This window comes from Panthera tigris, chromosome C1, assembly GCF_018350195.1.
Source record: "Panthera tigris isolate Pti1 chromosome C1, P.tigris_Pti1_mat1.1, whole genome shotgun sequence".
NCBI lineage: Eukaryota > Metazoa > Chordata > Mammalia > Carnivora > Felidae > Panthera > Panthera tigris.
Window position 1 is genome coordinate 131,483,102 of NC_056667.1, and position 27,344 is coordinate 131,510,445.

The following is a 27,344-nucleotide window of genomic DNA, read 5'->3' on the forward strand; positions in this document are numbered from 1 at the left end:
TTGGTTGGTTTGCTTGTTTGTTATTTTCTGATTTTATTCATATTAGTCAACCAATCTAGAATGCTTTTTTTTCTTTTCCCTTTCCTCATATTGTTCAAAAACAAATGTCAATCACACTTCTCAAGTGAAATCCCATTTGTATTAGTTCTCCATAGTAATCCAGTTTCCACGGTCACCATCATCCACACTCTAACAAGTTTTTATACAAGCCATGCAACAAATGCTTATTGAAGTACTGTGCAAGGTGCTATGTGATACATCTAATATTTGACAAATAATCTCATATAACCTTATGAAATTGCTTCCATAATTATTTAGAAACATGTGTATTAAAAGTCCCATTGTTCTTTCTAGCATACATCTTCTCATCAAATATTTAAGATAATCTTTTTAAGTATAAGAATCATGTATTGGGGCGCCTGGGTGGCTTGGTTGGTTAAGCGTCTGACTTTGGCTCAGGTCATGATCTCATGGTCCGTGAGTTCGAGCCCCGCGTCGGGCTCTGTGCTGACAGCTCAGAGCCTGGAGCCTGCTTCAGATTCTGTGTTTCCCTCTCTCCCTGCCCCTCCCCCGTTCATGCTCTCTGTCTCAATAAATGTTAAAAAAAAAAATTAAAAAAAAAAAGAATCATGTATTTTATTGTATTTCATTATGTGTTTAAAATACTTATTAAAGGGGTGCCTGGGTGGCTCAGTCGGTTGAGCGTCCGATTTCGGCCCAGGTCATGATCTCACGGTAGGTGGGTTCGAGCCCTGTGTCGAACTCTGTGCTGACAGTTCAGAGCCTGGAGCCTGCTTCAGATTCTGTGTCTCCCTCTCTCTCTGACCATCCCCCGTTCATGCTCTGTATCTCTCTGTCTCAAAAATAAATAAACATTAAAAAAATTAAAAAAAAATAAAATACTTATTTAAAAAAAAAGTTGAAAAGTGGAAATTTGGCACATAACTATTTTTCCTCATGTAGGAAAAAGAAAGAAACATTAGAACTTAAAGTGCACAGGCTGTCTCAAAATCAAAATATAATTTTATAAACCACTCAATTGAAAATGGCCTGTTTGTAATGGAGCTCTCCAGAGCTCCCCAGATTTTACCGTCAAAAATACTATTTTAGCTATGCACTTTCTAATTTTATAATGGGTGGAAATTGCACAAATTTTGTCTCATGAGCGAGTGAAAAAGATGCTTCTTGGGTCAGAGCAAAACAAGGAATGTGCTGGAAGGAAATCCATCCTCTCATTAAGGCCTGGTGCTTCCCTGTGCCCACTGCCCTGTGGGGACCAGTACTAAAGGGCCATTTCAATGATTCTTACAGACGAGTCAAGAAAAACTTGATCCCAATCACTCCTCCACCATGACTTATGATGACATTTATTTAAGGTCTATCTAAATTAAATAAAACCTCATTAATATATACTAGAATACTGCTTTAGATTTACCTACATATTTACTAATATCTTTGCTCTGGCATCTTAGGACTGCTATTTAAGATCTTCCCCTTCCATTTAAAATACAACCTTTATACTTTTTTTCTTTAGAGAAAGTCAGTCGGTGTACACTTTTCCCATTCTAAGTTTGAATGCAAATATATTTACCCTGTAAACATCTTAGAGAAGAACAGAGTTGAACTACTCTGGGAAATAGACGAAGATTGATCAATTTTACCTGACAGGACAGCGTTCTCCTAATCTCTACAAAGAGCTTTTGTCCAAGACTAAGAGGGCAATGGAAATCCTCTTATATCACCTCTTTTTTTTTTTTTTTTAACGTTTATTTATTTTTGAGACAGGGAGAGACAGAGCATGAACTGGGGAAGGTCAGAGAGAGGGAGACACAGAATCTGAAACAGGCTCCAGGCTCTGAGCTGTCAGCACAGAGCCCGACACGGGGCTCGAACTCATGGACCGCGGGATCAGACCTGAGCCGAAGTCGGCCGCTTAACCGACCGAGCCACCCAGGCGCCCCTTATATCACCTCTTTTATACACAATAACCAATAATGTTGACCAAGGCTTTTCAAACATATCTTTCTTTTAAACCATCATCACTAGATTTGCATTCAAAACGGGACAGAAAATAACTAGTCACAAATGATCACTTGACTTTACATGGTAGAACTTTGATTACCAAGAACTTATACTGTCTCTTATTTTAGGGAAGAAACTGCCCATGTGCTAAGTAAACCTATACCTGGTCAAAAACCTTGTAAAAGATTGATCCATTTACTTGATTATGAAAAGTATCTGATGTCAACCTACTTGAATAAATATGTCAAAGGAACCATTTTTTGTAAAGGAAAAAAATACATCTCTCCCTATGATTGGATTTCTAAAGATTTTTTTTTTCTGCTTTAACAGGTGGAGTGCACCGTGCCCAGTAGGCACAGAATTCTAGTCTTTGTTATTTCAGCAGTAAGCATCTTCTCAAGAGTTCATCCTGAAGTTTCCTAGCCAGGAAAACTTGAGCCCATGCTGTAACAGAAACACTGAAGAAGATCTTATTAATAGTGACATTCATTTTTCTTTTATTTTATGAACACAGCTGGAAAGAAACTACTAAACACCTGGGGATGGGGACATGTGGGAGCAAGGGATCTGTCATCATGAAATCTAGACAGATGCACTGAATCATGGAGCAAGAATGCATTGTATATCCTTATCATCTAACTTAGCACATGCAGCCATGAATATTGTTAGATACGGGAACCATCAGTACTTATTTGAATAAGAATTGTCTTCCAGATACTCTGTTAAGTATGAGATGTATAAAGGCAATGAGGCAGCCAGGTAAATACCTAGTTTTGAAACTGGCGCCATTTAAATTTGAATGTGTGCAAATTGATAAAGATGTTCTCTTTCATGCAGAGAAGACTAAGTTTTCCCAGTGCACTGCCAAGCTGCTTTCTATACATTACCACTCATGATCACACTAGCTCACAAGGGAGGCCTTACTGTCCCATAAAATAAATAAGAAAAAATTAAGGCTAACAGTTACATTTCCACAACGCCTACATCCACTGGCTTCTGAGTTCAGCAGTGAGAAGTGGTGATAAGAAGGAGACAAAATGGAGTTTTTCCCTGTTCACCTTACTCAGGATCTCTGCCATCAGCTACATCTCCTGCATGGCTCTAACTGTTCTGGGACCATTGGGATCAGTACTACAGAATCTTACTATTTTGTTTTGGTTTTTGTTTTCCAGCCCAGAGGTGATAGTGGTTTCCAGCTATTGTTTATCTGTAGCTTACCATATCATCTACTTCCAACTTTAAAGTTCTTCTCCCAACTTTGTAAAAATGCCATGCCTTAAATTCCCTGTTTAAATTCAGAGTTATTTCTGTCATTCTATATGGATCCTGACTGATACACACTATGATCTTCATGTGATATCACGTGATTTAAAATACAGAGTGAACAATTACTCATATCTATTTGTAATTGTTTATTTACAAGTCTGTTTTATCCTTGCATGTGAACATTTGGGATCAGAGACACTGTTTTATTTTTCAATCTCTAATAACGAGCAAAGGGACAAATACATTATAGATGCTCAGGAAATACTTCTTGAATAAAGGAAGCGATGATTGAATATAATTCTACAAAATAAGGTATGGAAAGGCAGATATGAAAAGTGCAATCTAGTTCCAGAATATCTTTCTAGAGATAAAATGCTTAGACTGAGTTTCCAAAGATAAGTGTTTTCTGATGAACAGGAACAAATAAAGATGTTTTAAACAGTGGGAACAAGATATGCAAAACCAAAAAGCCACTGAGTGTAACGGATCCAGTAAGTTTTTGTTAGCTGAAATCTAAGGTGCACAACAAGTCCAGAAGAGGAGGCTAGAGATGGGGACACTGTCTACCTTGTTAAGGAGTTTTTCATTCATATATTTAGCTTAAGAAGGGACCCACTATTAATTCTGCATCTTAGAAAGACTTGCTGACAAAACCGATCATGGATCAGAATGGGTTAGTACAGATGGCCAAAATAAGTGTTAAGGTTATTACTTTAACATTGTTGAAATGTTGTTATGAGCAGAACTCAGACAGAATCAGTTTAGATAGGCAGATGTTGATGGATTCTGGAGCTAGCTAACAGTGAGAAAAACTTGAATTGGTGAGTATTTTTAGTAAGGTGAGGGAAAAGGAATATTCTAGTGTGATGTCAGGAGTCTGGTGTGGGTCATTATATGGATCATGACAAAATTAAACAAGATACCCAAAAGGTAGAGAAGAGTAGGTTACAGTAAAATATGATGGGTTCCGATTTGAACATAAGTTTGATATGCCTGTGGGGCATCCATGTGAAGTCTGTAGGAGACAGTCAAAAATACACACCTGGATCTCAGGAGAGAAGAAAAAAGCAGAGGTAGGAGTCACAGGTAAGTAGGTGGTAGCTAAAGTAAATAGGATGACTCAAAGATAGGATGATTTAAATTAAGATTGGAAGGCAGAAGATGTAGACTCAGGAAAGAACAAGAGTTTGGAAGTTGCTGTGGTGAAATGAGAGATTGGGGTGTTGAAGCAGAAATTGTAGGCGGCCACAGGGCTCAAGGCAATTCAGGAGACAACACAGTATGATAGAGGGAGACATCAGGAATCAAAATGTTCCAGATTAGACAGATAAACATACACAGTGAATAAAAAAGTGAATTTGTGTGACGTTCTTGTTTTATTTTGCTACAAGAAACATGGCCATAAAAGAAATGAGAGAGGGGCCATTTCCTGAAATGTCTTCTTATACCCAAGGCAGGACTCAGCACTAGATCTTGCATTTAACCTAGGTTTCTAGAAAAATAAATGAGAATAATTGTGAAAAAATATCCAAGACACTTGGTGTTTTGAAGAATTTCTGCTTCTCTTCCTCTTGCACCAATATTGGAACTCTCTGTACAGACTAGGAAAAGGACTGAGAAAATGAGCTGAGGATTTTTTAGGCCATCATCATGCAGGCAGTGCACAACATTCAAAATCAAGGTTAATAAACCCTGAAAGGTTATTGCTTTTCCCAATTCATTGTGTGTCAGCAAGACTTTTAGCTTAGTAGTACCCTTTCCAGGACAGAAGAAGAAGGGACTAATCTAAGTTGATTAAAAACAAACAAACACAACACACAAAATATAGCATCATTCTGCTATGGTTCGTGTACATAGTACATATCCAAAACAAATGTAATTTTTTAAAGGTCAACTCAGTTCCATTTTCCCCGATGATCAAAGGAGAAAATATAACTGTATTATGTGTCCCTAATTCACTTAAAAAAAAGAAACACTAAGGCAAATCAATTTTTAGACAATATATGTTTCATGACACACTTAAAGAGCAGCTGCCTTTAACATTCATACACACTAAGCTGACCACTATTAGAAAATAACTTTTCTTGAATACACAAAAGTCATTTTAAATCTTTATTTATTTTAAGGCAGAGAGGGGGGGGGGGCACACACAGTGGAGGGGAGGGGGAAGGGAGGGAGAGAGAGAATCCCAAGCAGGCTCCAAGCTGTCAGCGCAGAGCCAGACATGGGGCTCAATCTCATGTACTGTGAGATCATGATGTGAGCTGAAATCAAGAGTTACTTAATCAACTGAGCCACCCAAGTACACCCAGAAAAGAGTCATTTAAAAAAAAAACTGGTCCTGGTTTCTCCTCATTCCCTTTCTTGTTTGTCATACAAAGGTTCATATATCAGTGGATATAAGCATTTGACTTTTTCTTGCATAGTAACCTGTCGAGGGGAAATTAGCCTCAGGGCTATGTTTAGTTACCAGTGCACAACTGATGTCCAGAGCCCTAAGACAGACAAAAATTGCAGACTAGCAGCACCCTGATTCAGAATATGAGTTCCTGGTTAATAAAGCTGAGCTAACGTTTGACTCACAAAACTGAGTAGGATCATACCTTAACACCTATGTAGCTGCAAAAGCTCCCAGGCAATCTACCTCTAATCAATTTCCTCAGGGAGGAGGGTACATTAAAGAGAGTACACAAGTATCTTTAACTCTGGCTAAAATTCATATTTATATATTTATATGTATAGATTTATATTTAAATATATATTTATAAGTGAAAACATGTTTATATAATTGCCCATATCCCAAATAAATTGGAAGCTCTCAGTACAAGGCTGTGTATGGTGTAGCTATGCTCCATATGTCCCTTCTATGATTTGATTAATGTTAGAGACTTAATAAATGTCTTAAAAATGTTGATGCAGGTAGATGTTCCCTTAGCCTAACCCTGGAGCTGACTGCAATTTCTTCTGAACCTGATGAGGAAGAAGGGCAAGGGCCTTCACTGTCTTTCTCTACTTGAGTGCTAGGAAAACAGAATACTGTGGACGGATAGAAGGGAGAAGAAGAGAATTTGTGCAACCACAAAGATAAAAACTCTGAAAGACTAAGCTGACTCATATTGGTCTTGGACTTTTAAAGCAGAATAAAACACTAGGATACATGAATTTACTTTTAAACCTAATTCTTCTTAAATATAGCTACTAAGGGGCACCTGGGTGGCTCAGTTGGTTAAGCGTCCGACTTCAGCTCAGGTCACGATCTCACGGTCAGTGAGCTCGAGCCCTGCGTCGGGCTCTGGGCTGATGGCTCAGAGCCTGGAGCCTGCTTCCGATTCTGTGTCTCCCTCTCTCTCTGCCCCTCCCCCGTTCATGCTCTGTCTTTCTCTGTGTCAAGAATAAATAAACGTTAAAAAAAAAATAAAAAAAAAATATAGCTACTAAAACTTCACATGTTGTTTTTTTTTTATGTTCTTCTTCCAAGTTGTTGACATCAGACTGCATTCTCTTCAGACGGTTAAGTATTTTCTTTTAAAAATATGGCTAAACTAATTATGATCCGAGGTAATCAATTTTCTATTATTGCAATCACCCATTAGAGTCTTTAGCTCTTCCGGGCTATAAGCATTCTGAAAGAATAAAAGGATAATAAGAAAATACCCCCCCCCTTTTATGTAACAACTCATACAAAGGATCAAAGGCAAAAGCATCCCTTATACATTTTATAAAAAGTGAAAAGACTAAAATACTTTAAGGAATAACCAATCATGTGTTTGGGATATGCACAAACAATAAGGAGCCAGATTATATAGGGTTTCTCATGTCACTGGGGGCCTTTAGACTTTATTTTCAATATAATGGTGGAAAATCCATGGATTAGGTTTCAAGTAAAACAGTGATATGTCCTGATATGACCTTATATAAATTTTTAAAAGGTCACCTAGTGAATCTGTTGAGAACAGAATATGATATGACAATGTTGGCATAAGGGAGAAAAAAACTGTTATAACACTTATAATAGTTTTGAGGAATGGAGAAGACCCTGGGCATGTGAGTATGAGGTATCTATCAGAGACGTAGAGAAGGCAGTTGGATGTAGATTTCTGGAGTTAGAAAAGAGTCTGCACTAGAAAAACAAATGGAAGTCATTGGCACAGAGATGATGTCAAAAGTTATGAGAATAAATGAGAGCACAAAACTGTAAATTAAGTAGAGAAGAGAAATAAAACAAGGACTGAAGTTTGCATAAAAAGATATAAAGGAATAATAAATGAGTAGAATAGAAGTAACCAGTGCGCTAAGGAGAATACCAACAGTGTGGTGGTATCCTGAAAGATAAGTGAAAAATGTTTAATGAAGAGGAGAATGTAATCAGCTATGTCAGATATTAATGATAGAGAAATTAAGAGAACAAATTGTAAACTGAATGGGTATACCATTGCAGAGGTGACCTTGACGAGGACAGTTTTAGTGGAGTGGTGCAAGAGAAAGCCTGACTGTGTAGTATGTTTATTAGAGAGTGAGAGTAGGAGAAATGGAAACAATAAATATAAGAGAAACAAAAATATAGTATAATAGATGACAGGGGAAGTGGAGTTAGGAAATTTTACTTATTTATTCATTTACATATAAATATATATATATATTTTTTTTTCAATATAGAAGATATGACTTAATGTTCAAGAAAATGATCCCGTAAAGGTGAGAAATGAATGATGTAGGAGAGAGAGAAGAAGAGCTAGATCAATGTATTTGAGTAGCCTAGAACAGATGAGACCTTGTATTGGCATCAGGTAAGACCATAGATAAGTCATTTATAGCATCAGGTCAGTAGTAAGTGTAGACATCAAAGAGTAGATATGTGTAGTGTAGTGATGGGAGTCAGTGCACATTTTTTTTTCTGGTTCCTTCAGTTTCCTCAGCCTTCTGGGAGATAAAATCATTAATTCAGAAATGATGGGTAAGAAAGGGTTGGTCTGAGAAAAGACAAAATGTAAAATAAACTTCAAGGACAGGAAGTTAGTTTGGATTGGATAATATGACTGGCTGATAATATTAAGGACAAAATTGAAGTTTATGGTAATGGATTGAAAGTCAACATGGTTGGTTGGTTGTTTTCAGCCAGGTTCACTTAGACAGATAAAGGAATGGAGTAGATGGAAAGTTGGATTTGATTAGGGATGTGGTTTTACCACTTGAATATGAGGTAGTAAGAGAATGGCTAAAAAGTTGAGATACAGTGTAGTGAAATGATTAAACAATAGACCATGGAATTGAAGAATAATAAAATTGGCAGTGAACATATCAAGTGTGTCTAAAACTGTGAAAATCTGGGAGTATAAATGGATATAATATTCTGGTAGTATTGGGATGGAAGTCCTAGATAGTACTTCACTATCTCATAAGAGAGAGTAAAGGTAGTGAGCCAGAAAAGATAGGTGGTTGTGGTAAAAAAAGAGGGTTGACTAAAAGTGAGATAATAGAGGGTTTGCAATGGTTACCAATAGCAAATTCTAGACTCTAGAGAATGGCAACTGGTATGAGTAGCTGAGATGGTACAAAGAAATTGAGAGGCCAAGTTATTATAAATATTATCTAAAAGTACGTTGAAATTTCCAAGAATTATGACAGAAGTAGTATTGGATGAGACAGAAATACGATGATTGAAAAAGAAGGAGGAATGACTTGGGTATCATGTGTAAAAGCAATGAAGAGGAATGGATAAAATCATCTAATAGCATAAGCTATAAAGCTGAACATTTTTAGAGATGGAGGGAGAGTGCTGTTCTTGCAATAATGAGGAGGAGGGGGAGAAATTACCTGAAAGTTACCGCTTTGGGCCCAATGCTAGATTTTTTGTGAGGAAAACAGTTTTCATTTGAGAGACCTGCAGGGGACTCAGGGAAGGCCAGGAAGTTGATGAATTTTTGAGACGAGGTTCAACATGCAGGGAGTTCTATAGATAGTGGACTGTGGATTATAGAGACCACAGTGAAAGACTCAGAAAAGAAGACTCAGAAAAGAAGAAAAAATAATGATTATAGTTCTGTGGTGATGTACATAAATGGGAGGAAAGACATAATAATATATACACCTAATTAAGTAGTGATGGATTTAAGACAGAGTGAGAAGAAAGTAGTGGATTCCTAACACTTCTACTTAATTCCTAATGAGTGGGACGAAAGACACGGTGGGGGAGCTACAGAAATTCAGACCCAAAACATTGACTGGCAATATCAGCAAAAAAACAGCTCCATTTTCCCCGGCCTTGAAAAGGAGAATTTAATTCTGAAGTCAATAGGACCATTGGGTGAGTCCCAAATGAAGTTATCTGAGCCCATAAATCCTCCTTTTTAGTGAAGATATTTGAAAGTAATATGGCCAACTGCAAATGAAAGGAACCTAAAAAGTATTGGAAAACGTTTCAGTGGATTTTTGTATTATTTCACACCTAAATAAACTGATTTAAAGATTTAAAAAAATAATGTGTGATTCGAAGTAAAATTCAGTGTATTCTGATCATGTTCCCTATAAGTGGTATACTTAGAATTAATCCATGGCAATATTCCTCTCAGGAACTCAAGCTTTAGATCCAACTGTGACTTCTCTAAAGGCAATACTGTATTTCTATCTGTGCTCTAACTACATTAGTTTGTAATTTTCAGCTAATGAGTTGTATCCACACATAATTAAGGGAACGTTTTGAGGATAAAAACCATCTGCAGATTTCCAGAGCCCAGCATAGTGACCAGCTTATATTGGATTTTCAGCAAATATTTATATAATAGGTAAATAAAAGATTGAAGAAATGAACCATATTTCTGAAGACTGATTGTATAAAGAACATTAACTAGCATAAATACAGAATTACAAAGAAAACATGCTTCTGAAACACTGAAGGCCAAAAAGCTACCTGAGGTAATACCCTACCCATGACACAGTCTTTGGGCATGCTTGTGAATTAAAAAAAAAATATTTTCATATGTCTTTCTTTTATACTCCTTTCTTTTGGAAGACATGATACTTCCTTCTCTACATCCGATTAAGTTCCTTGCAATTTAAAATGCAGTTATCTAACTACAAAAGTGATATAAGAATATTGGAGTGAAGAATTCTTTGCAGTCATACAAAATAGTTGACACTGAGTCAGTTTTGGAGATTATTCTCTATCAAACTGTTTTTTTTTCTTTACCTAGTTCAGGTTCATCTACCACATGCAGACCATATAAACATTTAATGTTCATTTTATACCATTTTTCTGCCCTTTGACAATTAAATTCACTGGAATTTCATAGTCTCCAAGACAAATCCATCAGGTTTCAAATCTGTTTTAATAAGTTTGTGTAAATCAGTTTTTCCCCACAAAGCCTTCTCTCAGACATATGACACTTTGTCTTATTTGCTAAATCATCCATCCATAAATATTTCTTTTATAGCTCCTTCCATTGTAGCCTATTCTAACCATTATGATCGCAATAATGGCACCTACTCTGCCCTATATTACTAAATTAGATTTCCACAGATGTACTATTAAAATAATAATTTATTTATAACTACCTAAAGCGGAGCGTTTATTTGATCTTTAAACACATTAGTTCAAATATAGCTTCATACCTAATCTTAGTTCATATATATTCTCCTCCCATTACACAATAAGAGCAGGGGGAAACACTCCATTGTTCCCTTCAATTTTTCAAGTAAAACTGGCTTTAACATATCAAACAAATTTAAGTTTTTGTTCTGTGCCTTGTTTACTGGTGACCAGTTTTCCAAAGCCAAGTATATATAAATACATCTGCATGTATTTTATATATTTATCTCTATATAAATATATATATGTATTTTCATATCATTTGTTCAATTGAAAAATAAGCAAACATAATTCAAAAAATTATGTTTTAGTGACCATTACAATCATAAAATATGACCCTAAACATCCACAGCAATTTGTGCTATGATGCAACTATATATTGTAATTTCTTTCTAAAGACTTAGGAAACTTGTCTGACACAATTTTCCAGTGTTAATTTAGACTGGAATAGAGGTAAATAACAAGCTGTACTGACAAGATAGTGAGTGAACGACCTTTCCATGACCTCATGAAGGTAATTGGGCGATCCTTTAATATTCTACGTTAGTAAACTTACACTGAAAACCTTTGGGCATTTCTTGTTTATATTAATATTGGTCCTTTGTAGATATGTAGTACCTTGGTTGCATGCAGTAAAACATCAAAAAAGTTGCGCCACTCAAGTCACTGAACTAAGTGCTAATTGCCTCTTCAAAAGAATTATTATATATTCCAGGGGTACCTGAATAGCAAAAAATCATTATAATTTAGTATATTAGAAATATTTATATTTGCTCCGGGAAATATTTCTCACAGAAACTGTTACACATCCAAAATAAAAATAAAATGTCACTTGAAAATAGAAAAAGCTATTGAAGAAAAAAAGGGAAATATACATTGGCGAACTAAATCAACTTTAGGAGAAAAACCCAACAATCAAATAGAAAAAAAAAAAAAAAAACTTTAGATTTCAACACAGATAGTTAGCCAAGAAACAAATAAAAACAGTCTTTGACAATAATAAAGGATGTCTCTGTACCTGGATTTTTTTAAAGAGAGCAATTTCTTTCTTTCATAGTAATCATTTCCATTTGAGCAAGGAGTATAATAATACAACAGCAATTTAAAAATCCAATCTATGGTTTTATATGTGTGCCTCAAGTTATTTTTTCTTCTGATTTTAGGTGCCCTAGAATCCAGTACAACATATAAACTAGAAATACAGTAATTCCAGTTTGTCAGATATTGCGGACTGCAATTCTCTAACATTTGTTTCAACCCCAGATTCGTAAAAGACATGAACTGTTAATACCAGAGTAGCCACACTGTCCTGGCTAGCTAACCCACGCAGATTTTCCTGACACAGAGTGGCTAGATGGAAGAGGCTTTTAGTTTCATTCCAAGAAGTTCTTTACCTCCTCACTTTCCCATTCAAAAGGAAAGCACACCACCACACTGATGTGGATTTACCCATTTTTATAATGAAGAGGAAAGGCTTTGTGAGCTATATGCAAAAGGAATTTGGTACAATCACCAAGATTTTCCATTCTGACTTTGATCCCTCTCAGTATGTAGAATTCTTCATCTTGTTCTTCTTTTAGCAGTCAGTAATTTAATTTTAGAACTGTAATGGTATCAAGTGATACTATACTATATTCATACTCCATTTCTCTTCTATTCTCTTCTCCTTCCTCTCTCTCTCTCTCTCTCTACACACACACACACACACACACACATTTTATATATATAAAACTATCCAATATGTTGTTTTTACTGTGAGATTTTATTACAATATGCTTCAGTGCCTGCATCGTGCCTACTTACTTTCTAGGACCATGTGGTAAAAGTTGCTTTCTTAATTTGGATCTCACAGATATGAATTTATTTGGGTATAAAAAATGGCAGAAGTAATCACCTAATGGGATTTGGAATCGAAGAAAGAAAGAAAGAAAAGAAAAGAAAAGAAAAGAAAAGAAAAGAAAAGAAAAGAAAAGAAAAGAAAAGAAAAGAAAAGAAAAGAAAAGAAAAGAAAAGAAAAGAAAAGAAAAGAAAAGAAAAGACGGACAGACATGTTGGTGGGGGGGGGGAGGGAGGGAAGGAAGGAAGTTAAAGGATCCTTCAAAATAAAATAGAAACCAATAGCAATAAAATATTTGGGACATATTTATTTGGTTGGAAACAATTGACAGGGGAACAAAACAAAACAAAACAAAAAAGACAGGAAATTTACCATTGGAGAGGGAATAAGATAAAATAACAACATGATTTGGCAATCTCAAAATATTAAATAAAACAACATTTATACATGATGACAAACCACATAGTAAAAATAAATTATTGGGGCGCCTGGGTGGCTCAGTTGGTTAAGCGTCCGACTTCGGCTCATGTCATGATCTCATGGTTCGTGAGTTCCAGCCCTGCATTGAGCTCTGTGCTGACAGCTCAGACTCTGGAGCCTGCTTCGGATTCTGTGTCTCCCTCTCTCTCTCTGTCCCTGCCCTGCAAACACTCTGTCTCTGTCTCTCAAAAAGTGAATAAACGTAAAAAAAAAAAAAAAAAAAAAAGGATGAAATAGGATTGGCTGACCACAGAAGTGAAATAATAGTAAAGCTTTTGAAATACCGATAAGTTTTTTAAGAATCTCAGGTGTAAGCCCAAATTTGAAGGAATAAAAGTGTAAAGTAAATGCTGAAAAAGTATGAGATATGACAAGAGTGAAGGTAGCAATAGGAGAAGGAAGGAAATGGGAAGAAATGGGAAGCAAAAAACAAACATAGGAAGGAGAACAGAAGATAGAGGATCTTTCTCTTGTAAACCAAATTTATCTGGGGTTTTCTCAGGCAGCAGCCAGCACTTACTGGCTCCCTAGGAACTATGCTGTATGGACATCATGCCTAGAATTTTGGGAACTCTGCTACAGCACAACCTGACCTTTCTCTTACATTTCCCAAGGTGTACTGAATATTTTTATTAATTTATACAATTTTATACCTGGAGGGAGCCTTAGTAATATGGTCTGAACATCTCATTCCACTGGTTTTCAAAACTACAAAGCCAGTCAATGACCAGCTCTCTGTCCTTTAGAATCTTCCCATAAAATTTCATCAAACGTAATGCAACTGTAACACCTATCTGGTGAGGAGTAAACTATCTGATTGCTCTATTAAAGCACATATAGCATAAACTTCTAGTTGCTACCATATATCCATTATCCTTTTCTTCCAAGTCTGATTTTACTAAGGCAGTGTTTGTACAACTGAAAAACTGCATCTCTCAGCCTTTCATCCAAATAAGGGTGGTTGTGTGTTAAAATTCTGGCCAATGGCACAACGATAGAAATCAGGGTCTTAGACTTCTGTAAAGTCCCTTGTGAAGGGGTTTGTCTTGCTTGGTAGGGATATTTTATCCTTCTTCCCTTTTCCTGGAACACAGATGTGATATTTAGAGTTTCAGTGGCCATCTATGGCCATTAGCCTACCTTGAGGGTGGAAGGCAAGTGAGAAGGGTGGTGGAACAGAAATACAAGAACCTAGAACACACATCATGAGATCACCTCACCTGCCATGGAACATCTATTTCCCTATCTCTGGACATTTTTTTCATGAGAGAAAACTTAACTTCTATCTTTTTTTTCAGCCTTTTAAAGATCTCTATTATTCATAGCCAAAGACAATTCCTAACTGATGCAACATTAGTGAACAAGGCAATGTTAAGGTGTAAGAAAACATGTAAAGAAGAATCATAGGAGTTAGAAGCTCTGACAGTCAATTATAGTGAATACTAGTCACTTAAACTGTATCTCTGTTAGCTGGTAGGAGCAGAGTATAAGTATAGACGTTGAAAATTTGAAGCTATCTGGAGAGGTGCAGGAAAAACATGATTAACCTACAGAAAAATGTTGAGAGAAAAGACTAAAAATTGAGAAGGCAGGGAGAATTTTATAACACGATATGCAAGCATTGCTCAGAGTACAAATTGCTAAGCATTGACTGTGTTACTAAAAATGGCTGTTAGAATTTCTCTCCCTGGAGGCCTTCCAAATTGGGTAGATAGCAATCTGCCTAGGCAAGTTTGGGTTCAGTCCAGCCTAAAGGCAGATGGATGGACTGGATGACCTCTGAAAATCCCTTCTGGACCTATTATCCTACAGTTCTGTTTCATACTGAGAGAAAGTTATTGCTGCCTCTCTATTTGTAGTTATAGTCATACAGGAGACCTTTGCTTCCCTCTGCATATTGCAGATATCTCTAGTAAATAAGGAGAAACAAAATGTAAAGAAGCAAATCACTTTAAGCAAAGTGCAGGAGTGAATCTTCCTGACAAAGAACACATTGTTTGTTTGAGGCCAGTAATTCTGGCATAGTGTGTAGTATAATTTGCCCTATGAGTTACTCTACATGAGCCCCATGCACTTTCCCACTTAATCACTGTTTCCTGTGCCTTTGTCTGCCCTGCCCAGTTGACTCAGTCCTTGCAGTGAAGTGACCGAGGTAGAAGTTAAATGCAAACTTCTTTAGGTGTTTCCAATCTGTTAGGGGTAGAAGATGCATACATAGAAAGAAAAAGGATGAATTACACCAAGGCACATTTGCAACGAAAAATTCACCTCAGAAGATAATTAATACTGTGTTAGGCAAAATGCCTAGGCTTTGACCCTCTAAACATGCTTCTCCCAGTTCTGCATACTTTGTTTTGCATAATGAGTTTAAATGGGTAGGGTAAAAACCTGACTTACTGAAAAGGAATTGTAACTCATTTTTAAGTACGACATAGCACTCATAGTGAGAACTTGACTGAAAGCATCGCCTAATCCTGATTTTGAAAAGAAGAGAAATGAACCAAAATACAGGTGAACAGCATGATAGTATGTATGCTTAAATTCCCTGAAATTAACCATTCAGCTAGATATCCGGTAGACATAGGCTAGGAAAATCTAACAGAATACTTAGACACAAAGATTTGTCTATATTCATTTAGATATCATAAATTGCATATTTTTTACATAATAAACACTTAGATATCCCATATAAATGGAAGAGCAATTTATACCTTTTAATATTTTCCCCAAACATCTTTGAAAATTCTTAATATTTAATTGACTTCATTAAAAATTACACAATTCAGTTTCTTAGTGCTTCTACTGAGGATATTGGATAGTTTCCTGAGACATTTATTGAGCTGCATAGATTTTTCTCTTGGCACTCTTAGTTTTGAACCTGTAGACTGAATGAGAACATGCCACACATTTCTGCTAATGGAACTCAAAAGTGCTCTTTGGGTTTGCCCTTCCCATTCTCCTTTTTATCTGATGCTCAAGCACTGGCTCATGGTCACAGTGACCTAATTCAGAAGATGCTCTGAGAGCACAGTGATCTCACTTTGGTTGGCATCCTGTGGTTTCCACAACCACAGTGGGTTTTCTGGACTGGTTCTACAATCCTATTTAGCATACAGCGTTCAATTGTCGGTTCCGTGCTTTCTCTAAGTCACAAACCTAATGCAGAACTAGAATGCAAATTGTCATCTAATAGAAATAAATCTAGGTTGTGTGTTTTTCCTCAAAAATTAATCTTTAATGTGTTTCTTGTGTCTAAACAAAAATATGCAAGTATATGTAGAAAGCTTTGAAAAACTTCAAATATACATACACATTTCTCTGTCTCCACATTTGTTTTTCAGAACAAATCAGTGCTTGATTTGATTGTGAAGGCATTGATTATGGAAAGTTCAGAAGTCACCAGTCTGACAGCTATTTTGTTTTTCTAAATAGTATTTAATATATTGATATATACAGTTATGATGATATTAATACACATGTGATTCAATGGAATATCACTGTATAAGTGATAACAGTGGATCAGAGAAAAAGCAGTAGAAACAGATTTTTTTGCAATTTTGGACAGACTAGAAATTCAGAACTAGAAACATTGGCTGTTGGGTTTTGCCTTCAAAATTTAAACAGTCTCTATTGAATGATTTTGAGAAGTCTCATTTTTCCTTCTAAATTCCATTATGGTTGATTCCTAAAGTTTTACTTTAACTTCCGACTGTAACAAATGCAAATCTACTTCAAGGGGTTAAAATGAACTTCTCCATTTCCTTTCTACATCCCTCATCAAATCAAAGCATTAATTTTTCTCAAGGGATGAAGCTAATAGTCAGATCGGGACATACAATTCTGCAAGCTTGTTACATAGTTTTTCAGCCTGTTGTTCACTCAGCACATTTTTTTTCCCTACTCAACCAATTAATAAAACTGACAGGGAACATATAGTTAGCTCAAAGTGTTTTTCAGTTGATATTCTACAAGCCATCTTGTGGCTTTAAGAATGGGTCAGAAAGGATGCGGAAACATAACGATTTTGTGCATTTCTCTGAGTTGGTATGTTAAGGCTCAGTAATCAAAATTGGAGAATGAGAACTTAAGGTCCCAGTGTTTAAACTCTGCTCTCACACTGGTTTTCTGTGTGACTCCTGGGGATGTCAGTCAACCTCAGCTACCTGCTTTAATTCCTTATTTTTAAAGTATAAAGCTGCTTGTGTCAAAAACTAAAAAGTGAATTATGGGAGATTGGCCACCCCTTTGAGGTTTAGTGGAGAGCTAAGTGACCGTTTGTTATATACTTTTGAATAATACTGAAACAGTCTTATATGTCCCAAAGTTAAGATACAAGAGGGCAAAACTTAGATATAAACTAAGTTGGTAGTTTCGTAGCTTGCTAAAGATAGGATTCTGGTTGCTTAAAATAGTAAACACATGTTCCAAATTCCTAACTTTCATCTGAAAAGGAGTTCACTTCATATGGTTCCCCTGTCATTTATTTTGCCTTTTAGTTACATGAAGGTGATACATTAAAGAGTAACACTTAACATGCCTTGTTTTGGGAGCTGATCAATGTAACAGATATGACCCTTTAGCTCAAAGTTTTATGATTGTAATAATGTACATATTAACCTTCTAAGAATAAATCACAGAACCTGCTACATATATGCAACAGTCCTAATCTTCTTATGCTTAATAGTAAAATATCATACAACACCTGTATAATACTGAGAATACATCCTAGAATCATTTTCCACTCTCTTCCTCTCTATAGTTTTATTCAATGCATTTTAAGCAGGTCATACTGTATCCTTATTCTAATGTAACCCCTCCAGGTCTAACACCAAGAACTTTTTCTTTTAAAGCTTCAAATGCATCCCTCACCACTCAGAACCCTCTGCATGAAACTTATCAAAGAACTTTAGAGTTCTCTGGAGTGTACAATGTTTTCTTATGCACTTGTGTCACTTTACATATAGTTCTTGACTTTTGAAGTGTTCTTCCTTCCCTCATTTGCCTATCAAACTCCTAGAGTGAGATGCAGGTCAACCATCAGCTATCTCAGGGGAATTTTCTTGCATCACCTCAAGTAGAATTAGATGCTCTTTGTTTTATTCTTCCTTATCAATTTTTACATACCTCCATTACGACATGTGAATTCCACGAAGGCAGAAAATAGGATTTTCTATATCTTCAGTGCTTAGGTAAGTGTTTAGAATGATGTCTGTGCTCAAGAAAAGTTTACTGAAGTGAATTAATGAATTGAATATAGGGAAAACCTTACTGTGCTTATTTTGGCACTTTTAAAAAGTTCATTTTGGCCTCATACTCATTATTATTTCTTACAAACTATTCTTTGTTTTCCATCATATCAGGGAGAGAACTGTGAGGGAGAGATCCAGATAGATGAGTCCCAGTGTCCATGAATATTCATATAAATTAACAATCCCAAAATTGGTAGAATTATTAACAAGTCTCTTCTGTTGGGGAGTGATTACTGGTGGTAGAGTTGGTAAAGGTGAGTTCTCTGGCTTTTTTTTGTGGTTTTTCACAGCCCTTCTATGTAAGAGGTTGGCATGTCTCAGTAACAGGCATAACAGGAGTTGTTTCCAACTAAGTAGTAAATCTCTATACCAAAGCAATTGCTACTTCTTCTCCTACAGATGTTAGGCTAACAAACAGAATAAATAATCTAGTAGAGTGTATGTTGCGGATATGTGGTTTTGACTTGCATCTATTTAAAACCAAAATCAACTGGAAATAGAGTATAATTCAGCAGCAATTAAAAGTCCATAATGTGCCAGGATTCTTGCCACAAAAAAAGACTATAGCAGAAAATTTGGATGGTAAGTTAGTTTTAAACCACCATCTATCAAGAAGAAAGATATAGATTGAGATGATGTTTTAATAAAGAATATCTTTAAGACAGATCCTTCAATGTTCGATCATTTTTAAGCTATTAGTATGCTTATCTGACATTTTTAATTTTGCAAAATCTTGTTTGCAGTTATTCTTAAAAATAGGTCTGTTTGAGGCCAGAGAACACGAATTAATAGAATATTAACACTAATCAAAGATGTAAATCCACTACAAAAAGATTCACTTCGAGCAAACAGTAAACTACTTCAGATTATCCTTCCACATTCTGAGCTATGATACAGAGCCAAATTAATCATATTTTTCCCACAGGTAGTCATTCAGCTAGTTAGGTGTCGGTAGAAGTCGACATATTCAAACAACCAGTAGAAATTTGGACTCCAAGTCTCTTGAGCAGGATTAGTTAAGCAATCACTTCGAATAAATCAGTGTTAAGAAGTTAGATATCTGCACAACAATCTATTTCTAATTAAACAGAATTTATAAAACTAAGACTGAAAATGAATATACATTTATATATATATATATATATATATATATAAAATACACACACATATATAAACACACATATATACACATACATATATTTAGAATTGTCTTCAAGTATACCATCCTAATTTTCATACAGATGTCATTTGTCAATACAGACAATATCTATAATGGCTTTACAAAAGGATGATACACTTGTAGAAGTCCTACACTTCCTAAGAATTATTGCTGTTTCTAAAACACATTAATTTGGCCCTGAAATCAACCAGTGGTAAGGGTCATAGCCTTTCACTAAACTAACTCAATTACTGAAACTAATTGCTTAGAAAATGCTTACACTTGAAAAAGATTTGAGACTACCTGATCACCTTAGCACAACTCAAGACAAAGAAAAGAATACAGCAGGATCTACTTTTAAGTTGCACAAACTTTCACAATCAAAAGTGGTCTGAGCACACAAACCCTGTTCCTCCTGGGTAATTACCGCTGTTTGTTTTCTAGCTCTCAGCCCATCAATGTTTCAAGTGAGTTGAAAACACACTGGTGAAGTTTCCCTCCATGTGCCTTAAGCTTTATGTTGCTGACAGATGTACTTCCTCTAACATTGCTTGCAATTGTACCTCTCCTCTGTACCTTTGCTTTTAGATTCTGCATGCTGAAATTCCCTTCTCTAGTGTGATAGGCCCATTTAATTTAGAAAAGAGATTGGAAATATTTTTCAGTAGGAACTTTTAAAATGGGAATAGGTAAGATTCACTGACACAATAAGGTGTAAGTAAAAACAACAATGAAGTGCTCCAAATTTATTTGTCTTCTTCCTCAGCTTCAGCAACCTGTTTCTTTCCTTCCTTCTGGGTACAGGTTAATCCTGTGCCCATCTGAAACCAGTGTTGTAATGACTAACAAAACATCACCCAAGATAAAACATTTCTTTTCTTGAAGAATGAAAAATATAATCCTGAACATTTGAGCTAAGAATTCTTAACATTTTCAACTAAATTTATTACACTTAATTTTGTCAAATCTATTAATGACACCTAATTAATTGATCTGGATTAATTTCTGAATAATTAGAATATATGAGATTTAACTGTTATGGATTACTAATTTTCCTGTGGTGACTCATTACAGATAATAAGATTTTCAATTTACCTCAGTCCATTTTGAGAAGGCTAATTTGTAAATTACTTTCAGGGTTTTTAAGTACTTTCTCCTAAGATTTTTAAGAATAGTAATATAAAAGAAAAAGCTGTGTAAATTTTTTAAATATAAAGTAGTATTAGTATCCAAAAGGTGTTCGAATAAATACATTAGAATTATGGAATCCAAAATAAATACATTAGAATAGATTGTGGGTGGATGGAGAAAATTATAATTCCACATATTAAGAAAATTCTATTCTAACTGGCAAGTAAAAAAAATGGAATGTTAAGAATTCTGAATATGCATTATTTAAGGAATTGGGCGATATACAAGAGAATCTTATTCTTCCTTAAGCTTCATATCAAATACACTAAGTGAATATATTATACATTCAGAATTATGTAGGAACAGGTTCGGAATAGAAGAGAGAAATAAAAAAAGAACAGTATGTGTTTATGTGTGCATATTTGTATGTTTGGGTAGTGAGCTCTTCAGATGTCAGCGGGTTCCATTCCCTAATCAGTTTTAGTAAACTCCTCGCACACTTTATCTTCTCAAATTTAAAAGGACATTGGGATGTTTGCTGGAATACAATCACATAGATTACATAATCACGTTTTATTGAGACACAGAAGACAGAATCTCTTTTTACAGGAACAGGAAGAGTTCCCATATTCTTTTAATCGTGTAAAAGCAGATAGTGCCACAGAAACCGTTGTTCCCTTGTACGTTGAAATGTTTGGTCATTTTGCACTGCAAATGCACTCTAACCAGGACTGTGAATAAAAAGAGGGCCTCTCCTGTGCATGGCTACTTGAAATGTTAACATAATTACCTTAAGATTGTCAAATTTTAAAATAGCATTTTGATATAGTTCAGTCAATCTGATATCTATTAGTTGAATTTGTTCCCTTCTGTGCATGGTTTTGGGATTTTTGTGGAAGTATCCTGTACTGAGAAAGCTTATACTGTATAGAATGTGTTTTTATTGCTCATGCAATTTAGACATAGTGATATTGTTACCAATATGAAATACTATGTAGGAAGAGATGAAATCCTCTAAAATTCGATGTGGTGATTTTGAGCACTCTCATTGTAAAAGTTTTACAAGTACATTCCTGTATATAAATACACCCATATAAAAAATCCATATTTCTTTCTTCAAATGAAGCTAAATTATGGAGATTAAAATACCAGTGTTATAGAAAATCATTAGTAATAGATATCTTTTCATTACCCTCACCAGGAAGAAATTGATTTTTTTCTAGGAAACATTCAGAAAACAACTCGGTTGATACAAAAACATTTCCAAGACCAGAATATCACCTCCAAATTGTTAAACTTTTCCCCTTACTAATTTTCATAAAGGATACAAATATACCACCAAGTGTGTTTTGGATCCTTTATTAGACAAAAAAAGACATACCCATCTTTGATTCATGTCTTTGGCTTCATGTATAAATATTTAATTTAGAGTATGTGCTTAGAACGCAACAAAAAGAGAAATGGAATTAGAGGGAGAAAGTGATTTAGCCAAAACTGTTCTGCAAAAGAAAAGCATCTCTAAAAATCAATGCCATGTTTGAATTAATCTGGTTTCTTCTTTATTATGTGTCTATAGATGAGAAAGTTCTTCAGGAACCTGACAGTCTGATGCCTAATTAACTCATCAGAAAACAATTTTTCATTGGTTGCGACTTAAAATTAGGAGAAAGGTTGAAGATACACCCTTTAGTAAGGTAAATAGCAAGCATAAATCCACTTACACTTCTTGTTATTTCTAAGTCCAACTCATGTCACAACAAATTACTTAGGCATTACAAAACACTTTTTTCTGGTGAAATCCAGAAATATTTAAAAGGCCAAAATTGTACAATCAGCCTCCTACTGACAAAATGAAAAAAAAAATATTACTAATGACAAAGATGTGAAAGTTGGAACTGTTAGAGACCTGTATTAGAACAGAAACAAGACTGAAACATAAACAGTTATATACTCTAAATGTCTCTCAGTCTAAAGTATACATTCAGCTTTTTCAAAGATCAGAATAAATTTAATACTGTTTTTATTCCAATACTTTGTATTTACTTGAATCCCCTGTTTTACTATTAACATATTCCTTATAAAGTTGTGCTTTGGAGCACAATTCTAAATTTTATTAGAAAATTCAGAAATATTTTCATGTGATTCACAGCACTGAGATATGTTTGAGATATTCCAATTTGTATAACCACTTCTGTGGAAGGATCTGGCAATGTGTTGATTTCACTCTTTTAGAAGCTTAGTCACACATGCCTATCTGAAAGGGTTTTTTTTTTTTTTTTTTCATGTAATAGGAAGCCTGAATTACAACTGAAGTGGATAGAATTAGGCTATAGAAAATATAATTAATTTCTGAAAAGAAAATTAAACTCTTTAACTCCTATCATTTTACAATTCCATACCTTACTTTTCCTGCTAGTATCATTCTTTTTAATATCCAATTATAAAAAAATAATACATGTCACAAAGTCTTTAAATTAAAAAAGTTTCTTCTTAATTACTGTTACACATGTGTTCATAACTAAAACTAACAATCTTCTGGTTCTTTCTATGACCCTGTCAGAATTCAGGCTAGGAAATGAAACTCAGCCAAAGAAGGAAGACCTTTAACTTCTTAATATGAATCTGTCCACAGAGCCAGAGCAATTCCCCTTTTGAATGATGGAAAGACCTAGTGACTCAGTTCATCTATGGTCTCTCAACATTCTCACCAATGTTAGAACTGGTCCTTAAAAAAGGACTACCTTTCTAAGATTTACTCTTTTTTCCAGTGTATCTCTCTATCTCTGGTATTAAATCCAGTTCCTTCATTCAGTCCAGCAGTAGGAGACTGGAAACCAGTCTTCAAACAAGTTTTGTTTGGCCTGTACATTGCTGACTACACAATGTTTTAAAAAGCAGTAGCTGACTTTGAACAATTTGCTCACATATAGTTATAGAGTGCCTCCTGCAAAACTGGGACTTTTCGTGACCTAGATCGTTTTTGCACATGGCAATAATTAGTTTGTGTGACTCTGGTCAGAGATCAGACATGCATCTCCAGATTTCTATACCTCCTTCTATGCCTTATTGTCTTACTGACCTCTACACGAAGGACAAGTTACTTACCCTTTGGCATCTTAGCTTCAATACATATCCTTTTTGTTAGCTCAGCTAGTAGAAATCTGAGAGATGTCTGATTCAGTGGTTTCTTTCCTGGCTTCACCTTGGACCCAAATTTACTTGACTGATACCTCAATTCTGTTTCCAGATTTGGGTCCTTACCTTAATCCTCAAGTTTTTCTTTTTCTTTTTTTTTTTTTTTCACACTTCATTTCCCCTACCAGTTTTATGAGAATGTGCCAGTTCTGATTAACTTTTTGTTAACTTTGAGATCTTAATTATTTCTTCATCCCATCATTAATATAGAAGTAAAACTATGACTGCTCTAGAACATAGATATTGATTTTTTTTTAAAAAGAAAGAATAGGGGCGGCTGGGTGGCTCAATTGGTTAAGTGTCTGACTTCAGCTCAGGTCATGATCTCATGGTTTGTGAGTTTGAGCCCCTCTTCGGGCTCTGTGCTGACAGCTCAGAGCCTGGAGCCTGATTTGGATTCTGTGTCTCCTTCTCTCTCTGCCCCTCCCCGACTTGTGCTCTGTCTCTGTCTCTCAAAAACAAATAAATGTAAAAAAAATTTTTTTAAGAAAAAAAAAGAATATTACAAGAAAGTGTGTATAACTTCATGGAGGTAATATTAAGGAAAAATTCCCATAAACACATCATACTGAAGTATTTGGTTATAGAAGTTTTACTTGAAATACTCTTTGTTTAAGCAAATGTTCAAAGAAATAAGCTTATGACACTGTGTGACAAAGACTTATTTGTCTTTTGCTCAAAAATACTGTTTCCTATGAAATCTGTAATTGTTTCAGAGTCCAACTTCAAAGCCCAAATGTATTTCTTCTTCTAATGGCATTTTTAAATAAAGCACAACAGTTGCAGGGTAGAAATGCATATTGTGTCTGGCAATATAATTCTTCCTTTCTCAATAACTGATACGGTTATGGGTGAAAGGAAAGGCAGGGCATAGGTTCTCTTTTGACTTTCATTAAACTATGAAAAATTGAATATTGTGGTTGCATCATTCCACAGACGGACTCACCCTGACAGTGCAGCCCTTCATCATACCCATCTGAGCAGTCCAAGACACCATTGCATAGTCGGGATAAATGAATGCATTTGTTGGCACCAAGGCAAGCGATGTGATTCAAGGGGCACTTGATATCTACTTCTTCGGGACCTGAAAAAAAGGCAAAATTGGGTTAGCTTGGCGCTCAATACTAAAACTATTAAGCACAAGAAATTATTTACTTGGGGGTGCCTGGGTGGCTCAGTCACTTAAATGATCCACTCTTGGTTTGGGCTCATGGTTCATGGTTTCGAGTCCCTCATCCAGCTCTGCGCTGACAGCATAGAGCCTGCTTGGTACCCTCTCTCCCCTCTTTCTCTGACCTTCCCGTGCTCATGCCCTCTCTCTCAAAAATAAACATTGAAAATGAAATCATTACCCTTAATTTACAAAACTATAGTAAATACTAAGAGAAGGCAGCTCTGACTCTGAGACACCAACATCAGACCATGTGATTAAACACCTAATTCTTCAAATTGCATAGGATAGAAAATTACTTTTAATAATGCATTGAAGACACAGATTTTCTTTTCAACCTTAAAGTGGCATAGATTTAAAGTCTGAGAGTTTGTTTGAGTCACTGATCTATCTCTTATCTTGAGATTAAGTGGCCAAAGTACTTAAACCCTGTAAGTCTCAATTTCCTCAACTATGAAATATGGACAATGGCAACTCCTTGGCAGAGCTCTTGTTATAATCAAATCAGGTAACATGAACAAAAATATTTTAGTGGAATTTAATAAAGTTGTGTCAATCCAAAAAAATACTTCATTTTAATCTGTTCTCTATGAAGAACCACTAGTTATGTGCTTATTTATATATGGGTTCTTTTGTTTAAAAAATATTTACTGAGCAGTTATAATACAGTAGAATTTACTAAGGAGTGGAAAGGCTATCATAAACAGTTTACTCATTGATTTCCCCTACTGATGATAAGAGTACATTATATGATCACCCTTTGTGTTTTTAACACACTTGGGTAGGAATGTCAAGCCTTTTTGAAGCTCACTAATTCCAAATCATCATCAAACATCCAAATAGCACACTGCTATATCTAAATTTCAGGTTGCTAATTCCCAAATCCTATCTAGACTTCTTCAATAGGCACTCTCCAAATTCCCCATGATGATTCTTAATCTTGCCCAGCTCCCCTAAATCCAGAGTACTGTCATACCATATGACTGCAATCATATGTTAATTTGACACTGATTATTACAACAGCCCAGATTCTACAGTCAGGCACACTTAGAATTTAATCACAGCTATGTTAATACCCATGGGATGCTAATTTATTAAATCAACTAAGCATTAGTTTTCTCATGTGCAAATAATACAATCACCTGAGTTTACCTTGTAGGCTTGTTATGAATGTCAAAAGTTATTGAAAGCATAACACTGAGCTTTGTGAGTTTTGTGAGATGCAGGCTCAGAATTGGATTTCAACATGTGTTAATCATGTAAATAAATGCAGCAGAGTGGAGTTGTTAATAGACTCTGGAGCAGATTCTTGGTCCCATCACTTATAAATAAGAAGTTGAACAAATTATGTACCTTCTTTATGCTTCATCAGGTTGTTGTAGGGATTATATCCAAAGCTCTTAGCATTTTTCCTGGCAAACATTAACAAAGTGTTTGCTTTATCATAGTTAAGTAAAGAATGTTCCAAGAAGGTGAGTTGCCTTTTAGTAAACACTTCTATCTCATAACATCCTTTTTATACTGCAAGTCCCAAAAGGGGGGAAAAAAAAAGGCTGTACTTGCCAAAAGTAAGATATGTTTTGGAATATCTTCTCAAAATGAATTATAGGTATATGTGATTTTGTTTGATGCTAAAATAGCTTTCGACCTTTTGCATGTGGGGGATGTAAATAAATTGTTATGATGTTGCTTCACTAGATGAAATATTGTCACTAAATGGTTTCCTTGTGTTTTTTCATTTGTATTTATACAATCAGTGCCATACAAAGCTATTAGTTTTGTCAAATACCTGTCACTTCAAAATACACAACTCCTCTTACTGTAACATGTCTCTGTAACTTGAATGTCAATATTTTAAAAAAAATAAACATTTCCATGTATATACACACACACACACACACACACACACACACACACACACATATATATGCATACACACTCATATATAATCAAAATTACACAAATTTAAGTCCAAACTTTATGAATAAAAGTAAAACTCTTCAGTGAGTTTCTAGTATTAAATCTTAAATTTATAAGGTTAACATAAATTCACTTTAAAAATAAACTTGAAAAATATAAATTCATTTTGAAAGGCTATAAATTTATATGACCAACAACAGTCATAATGCAGTCCTTTTTAAAATTAATTGGCTGATTCTTAAAAATTTTGAGAAAATGCATCTTTGCATGAATGTCAAAGTAGTGTTTAGGCCAGATATATTTAGATCTCTCTGTAAAAATTCCAGAAA

At 35.2% G+C, this 27,344-nt stretch overlaps 1 protein-coding gene across 1 annotated transcript in view; it reads right to left on the reverse strand.

Moving 5' to 3' along the window:
- Positions 1–27,344, reverse strand: part of LRP1B (LDL receptor related protein 1B) — a 1,866,249-nt gene that overhangs the window by 1,166,775 nt on the left and 672,130 nt on the right. The window contains exon 3 of the mRNA XM_042994392.1: positions 24,871–25,008. Coding sequence (XP_042850326.1) covers positions 24,871–25,008 — 138 coding nt within the window. The remainder of the gene's footprint in view (positions 1–24,870; positions 25,009–27,344) is intronic.